This window comes from Echeneis naucrates, chromosome 24 (genome assembly GCF_900963305.1).
Source record: "Echeneis naucrates chromosome 24, fEcheNa1.1, whole genome shotgun sequence".
NCBI classification, from domain to species: Eukaryota; Metazoa; Chordata; class Actinopteri; order Carangiformes; family Echeneidae; genus Echeneis; species Echeneis naucrates.
The window spans coordinates 10,414,904-10,420,908 of record NC_042534.1 but is presented as its reverse complement, the minus strand read 5'-3'; the positions used below and the strand labels follow the sequence as shown (position 1 = coordinate 10,420,908).

The window sequence follows — 6,005 nt, the reverse complement described above, 5'->3', positions numbered from 1 at the left end:
CCGTGCAGAGTCGCGAAAGGTGTTAACGTAGCAAGATGACTTATGCTGCATGTAAGGTGTGCATGATGAAGATTAAACATTTAGTAGATAGGCTATGAAGACTCTTTAATTGTCCAGATGATTTGTTACACAGGCACATCAGATCGGAGCTACACGTTAGCCCCAGTCCTTAAATGTAACCACAGAATATGAAAAAAAATGCGCGGGGATTTATTTTGGTCCCGGCACTTTTGGGACCAAAACAGCGTTTTACTGCCTGTATGTCCGTATTTGTTGAAGAAGGACTGTGCATTCATGCGTTTGACCTGTGTAACTAATGGGGTGAAAACAAACGGTTGTTTGGCGTGTCAGTGCTGCTCACGCTGCAGCTCCGCATCACAGTGAAGCGACCTGCTGGGGAAACGGGCACGCTGAGCGTGCTTGCGTCACGTCTTATGACGTACCGGAACTGGAGCCACGTTGCCACGGGGAGGTGGGGAAACGGAAAACCAGGAAGTGTTTGAGTGGATTGGCTGTTTTGATTACACATCGACACAGTAAGTGATTTCAAATCAATTTCTGTTTTTTGAATCCCTGCTTTTTGTTTAGGTTTTGCACCGAATGACCTACATTGCCTTCCGTATTGATACGTTACAGTATCAAGTCAGAGTGAATCAGTCCAGTCATGTATTTTATGTGATCCAGTTCATTCAGTTTATCTTACTGTAGCTGTAGTTTGATAAACTTTGCTCCTCGTGTTAACATTCTCCATTTTCCATACAAGTTTGGATTAGGCATTGTTTTCATTCTGTATTTTATCCCCAAAAAGAAATCTCTTTACGTTTTTACGTTTTTTTACGTTTAACCCTTTTCCTTACAAAAGCTAAAAAATGTGTTTACTTTCCGGAATATACATCTTGCGTCTTTGCTGTTAGGGTTTCTCTTAGTGATGATTCATCACTAAAACACTCTTAACGTTCAGTCACACCTACAACTCCCAAAACTTTAATTTTCCCAGAACTGATGTCCAATAACTTGTACAGGGGTAAAAGTTCCTCCGGGGCTTTGTGGTCTGCATTTCTGCAGCAGGGACAAAGAACAATGGCCCAGAACGATAAAGCACTATCAAAGATCCAAATGCAGAAAAGTAAAAAATACAGAGACACAAAAAGAAAAAAAAACATTTAACAATAATTGCTCTAAGAAGCATTGCCACATCAGAGCTGCTATGGGACACCTAAGGGGTTTGATGGTACCTGTAGTCTTCAGTTGTGTAGGAAAGGGTAAACCTCTCATTCAATCTCCAATCTACTTTTTATTGAAATTTGCTGACATGATGGCCACTGAGTTCCCCTTTGTCTTCACATCGTCTCAGCTACTGACCTAATGTACAAGGTTTTAATGGTTAGTTTCTCATTTGCAAAAATGTAAGTCTTTTCATTTTGGGGTGTCCATAAATCTCTCTCTGATTCTTAACCTTCAAAACAGAAGAGTGGAAAAATTGAGCCAACTTGTGTTGATACTTTTACAAAAGAAAAGACCTAAATGAGAGCTGTTAAATGATTTTGTCGATTTGTTTAATCACCAATCCTAAATTGGCTGAAAAATTCACATTTTCTCTGTATGTTTTTGTAACAGAAAGATAAATGAAAGGAGGCGTGTATATATTTATATACGCCTCCTTTCCTCCTTTCACTTATCTATATATATATATTTATATATATATATATATATATATATATATATATATATATATATATATATATATATATATATTCAAAACAATCATTAATACGTTAATGCTGACTGCCCTAACCTGAATAATTTCTCCAACGCTGAATGCTCTGTTTCATCTACATAATGTTTCAGTTATGGCCCAGTTTCAGGAAGTATCAAAGCTGTCCAGTCAGCACCCAAAGCCTCCAGGGTTGGTTCTGCAGTATGGCACTGCTGGATTCAGGTCCAACGCCAAACACCTGGACCATGCCATGTTCAGGACGGGACTGCTGGCCACACTCCGGTCCAAAAAGACCAAAGCAACGATCGGAGTCATGGTCACAGCATCACACAACCCAGAGGTCATGCCACAAGAATTAGGCCTCTTGTCCTTTTGCATTTTTTCCCTTTTTTTTTGGTATCCAGTCAATAAATCCTAATCAAATCTCTCCCATTCACCCTCTTTCCTGTACCTTTATATTTGCACTGGTGTAGGAGGACAATGGGGTGAAGTTGATTGACCCCATGGGAAACATGGTCACAGCAGAATGGGAGGGCTACGCTACCCAGCTGGTCAATGCAGAGCAGGACGACTTACTAATAGTTCTGAAAGATATTATAGAAAAAGAGACGGTGAACATGAGCCAGGAGGCTAATGTTTTTGTGGGTAAAGACACCAGGTACATAATGCTAACTAATCTGTTATTTGTTAATATTTACTCTGCTGACATACTATAGATGCAAGAAAAGCACATTTTTTTCAAATCCCCAATAAAACTAAAAAAAATACCACATAGAAATGTTAAAAATGCTGTGCCTGAAATATCCTAACTATAAGACTCTATTAAAATGGCAGATTCTCTCAAAAGTTAGTGCAGTTGAGCTAAAAGTTGTTCATAAATCTTTCTCATTCAAATGCGATATTTGTCCTTTATTCTCAGGAGCAGCAGTGTCAGCCTTTCACAGGCAGTACTGGATGGAGTGTTGGCTCTCAGTGGTCACAGCAAAGGTAAGTTTAAGATATTATACCCTCAAATATGTTTGTTTCATTGTTTGGTCCTTAAAATGACTTTTTCTTTTCTCACTTGTCCCCTTCTCTTTCGGTCGGGCTTTAAATCTTACTATCTGCACTGTCAGATTATGGTTTGGTGACCACCCCACAGCTCCACTACATGGTTTGCTGTCAGAACACCCAGGGGAAATATGGCGAGCCTACAGTGGAAGGATACTATCGCAAACTGTGCCAGGCTTTCATTCAGCTCATCAAGAATGTAAGAAACCAGGATGTGCCATCTGTCTGACCACAGTTACTGTATTCTATTGTGTCTCTCTGTGTGTGTGTTTCTTTGTTTGTTTGTTTTTTTTTTTTTTTTTTCTTTTCATCTGTTCAACATGCAATCCACTCTTTTCTTCCTTTGGTTCTATGGTAGGCATCCAACTGTACAGATGACCAGAAGCACCTATCTGTGGATGGCGCCAATGGCATTGGGGCTCTAAAGTTGCATGAGATGGAGAGTCACGTGAAGAGCGAGCTGCAGATTTCTGTCTTTAACGACGGCAGCAAAGGAAAGCTCAACTACGAGTGTGGGGCCGACTTTGTCAAAATGCAGCAAAAACCTCCAACAGGTAAAACATGGTGAGCTGCTGAAAATGTAAAAATGAAAGTGAATATTTTTTCATTTAAAACTTCTCCTTGTTTTCCCTCTTTTCTTTTCAAAGGTATGGAAATGAGCCCTGGGGAGCGCTGTTGCTCTTATGATGGCGACGCAGACCGAATAGTTTATTACTACACTGACTCTGAGGGGCAGTTTCACCTGTTAGATGGAGATAAGATAGCAACTCTCATCAGCACGTTCCTTAAGGAGCTGCTTACACAGGTACACATACAAACACATGACAATAAATAAACACACATGTACAAGCTCTGAATAAATGTTTTTTAATTTGTGGATATACAGGTGGGTTTAGACTTGAAGATAGCTGTGGTTCAAACGGCTTATGCTAACGGTAGCTCGACACGCTATCTGGAGGATACTATGAAGGTGAGAAAACACAAATGCCATTCTGTTCATTGTTATATTTATGACGAGAAGTTTGCGTTCATATATTCTATTGTCATGTAGGTAATAGTGAGGTGCACTAAGACTGGAGTGAAGCACCTTCACCATGCAGCTCAGGAGTTTGACATTGGTGTGTACTTTGAGGCCAATGGCCATGGAACGGTGAGTATATCAGAGACAGACCCACACTCGAGCAAAGTTACCAATAATATTGCAACATAATAGTTAATGCTCTGCTCTATATGATGTCATGAATACAATTTATTAATTTTAGACTTAAAATATGTGCATGTGTGTTTGTTTCGTGCTTATTGTAGGTGTTGTTCAGTGAGGTAGCTGAAGAAAAAATCCAGCTGCTCACTCAGGATCCTAACACCAATGACGAGAGGAAGAGAGCAGCTCAACTGCTGCAGAACACAATCAATGTCATCAACCAGGTAGAAACACAACATACATGTTGTCCCATGAAAGGTCTCGCATATATTATTCCATGGCTGGAACTACTTTTATGCAAAACAACATCATATAAAGTAGAAGTAGAAAGTACAATTTCAGCAATGTTAATATTGATGATATTTTTGTTTTTCACCCTCTAAAGACTGTAGGTGACGCCATTTCTGACATGCTGCTGATTGAAGCTATCTTAGCCATCAAGGGTATGACTGTCCAGCAGTGGGATGCTATATACACTGACCTACCTAACAGGCAGCTTAAAGTCAAGGTAAGTAAAAATATACCATCAGGGTTTCTATAAACCAGGCACAGAAATCCCTGTATTTCTTTGAAGATGTTTATGGGAAAATGATTTTGTTGTTGTTTTTTATAATAATTTGCACCGAGGAATATAAGCCTCAATTCTCTCCATATCTCCATCCAGTCTTGCTTTCTTGCTGTCTAACACATAATCTTTATCTGTTGTCTCTGTTCCAGGTCCACAAAAGTATGCTGTATATATTCAGTTATGAAGAGCTGTGGTTGTATATGGTTCATTTTCTGTAGGTGGCAGACCGCAGAGTGATAGACACAACAGATGCAGAGAGACGGGCAGTGAGTCCAGCGGGGCTGCAGGAGGCTATTGACAGTTTAGTGAAGAAGTATAAACTGGCTCGCTCCTTTGTGAGACCCTCTGGTACAGAGGACGTGGTGAGAGTTTATGCTGAGGCAGAAACACAGGTGAGAAACCTTCCTCTTATGTTAATCCTTTCTGGTCGATTTTTCTGCCTCTGACTTTATGCCAAAAATTCCTGTGAATCAGATTCTATTGTGGATAAATGCTATTGTCTGTACTGTGTTTGTGTTTTAGGAGAGTGCTGATGCACTCGCACATGAAGTCAGCCTTGCTGTTTATCGCCTCGCAGGGGGAGTAGGGGATGAACCCAAACCATTACACTAGAACACTGATGATTTGCTGTTGATCCGTCTCTGAATTGGTCTTTTTTTTTTTGTTTGTTTGTTTGTTTTTTTTTTAAGAAATTAATTTCATTGCAATTTTTTATAAAATGTACTTTATCAGAGTTGCCTCTTTAAGGTGCCATTTTTTTGTACTGCTAATTGCACAGGGTACTTTTCTATTTCTGGGACACTTCTTTTTGAAACTGTGAAATCAAAGGTTTACAAAGAGTGTAATTTCTTTAACGCTTTAAAAATGTATCTGTAAAGACTGTGTTTCTTTAGCTCAAATTTTAAAAAATGGGAAAGCATAACTGGATTGCTATGACAGAATACGGTGTGCTCCGTATAACCATGTGGTAACATTTGGGATATGTTTTACTCTTTCTGTTCTGCTCTGGATATGATGATAGTGCGCTCCTGTGTGTTATTTTCATAGGTTTCCTCAGCTGTTTTAACTGTCCTCTGAAAACTTTGATAAAGGAGAAGCATTTAGAAAGATTACTGCATTGTTTGGTCGCCAAACAATTTAAGAAAGCTCCTGTGCCATCTTGAAACTTTCTAGTTGCTGATATTCCCTCAGCAGCAAAGCCATCTTCTCCTTGGTCATCCTAAAATCCTGTTTAAATGCTTTTATCCACTCCTGGTACAATATAGAGGAGATGAGAGTTTTTATTTTAAGGTGGTTTGCCATGGGAAAATTTACTGAAAATATACAAGTATAAATAAATGAGTGCAATACCACGTCATCCCTTTTCCACTTTTTGGCATTCCTCAGTTGCATCACAGATCTGAGCTTTCAAATACTCATTCCTTGTTTTCATTGCCTCCAGTTCCTGGCCCTCATTGAAGATCCAAACC

The 6,005-nt window shown here is 39.4% G+C and overlaps 1 protein-coding gene across 2 annotated transcripts; it reads left to right on the top strand.

Moving 5' to 3' along the window:
* The first annotated feature begins 481 nt into the window (after positions 1-481).
* pgm3 (phosphoglucomutase 3) lies at positions 482-5,888 on the top strand. Of its 2 annotated transcripts, XM_029496555.1 has the most exons (13): positions 482-536; positions 1,849-2,057; positions 2,191-2,375; positions 2,637-2,704; positions 2,833-2,966; positions 3,126-3,321; positions 3,415-3,572; positions 3,654-3,737; positions 3,819-3,917; positions 4,073-4,192; positions 4,354-4,476; positions 4,755-4,928; positions 5,059-5,888. In XM_029496555.1, the coding sequence occupies exons 2-13, from the start codon at positions 1,851-1,853 to the stop codon at positions 5,146-5,148; spliced, it is 1,638 nt and encodes a 545-aa protein (XP_029352415.1). In that variant the 5' UTR covers positions 482-536; positions 1,849-1,850; the 3' UTR covers positions 5,149-5,888. The 2 variants fall into 2 exon arrangements, with proteins under 2 accessions (XP_029352415.1, XP_029352416.1); XM_029496556.1 differs by lacking the exon at positions 5,059-5,888 and having other exon boundaries at positions 4,686-4,897.
* The last annotated feature ends 117 nt before the right edge of the window (positions 5,889-6,005 follow it).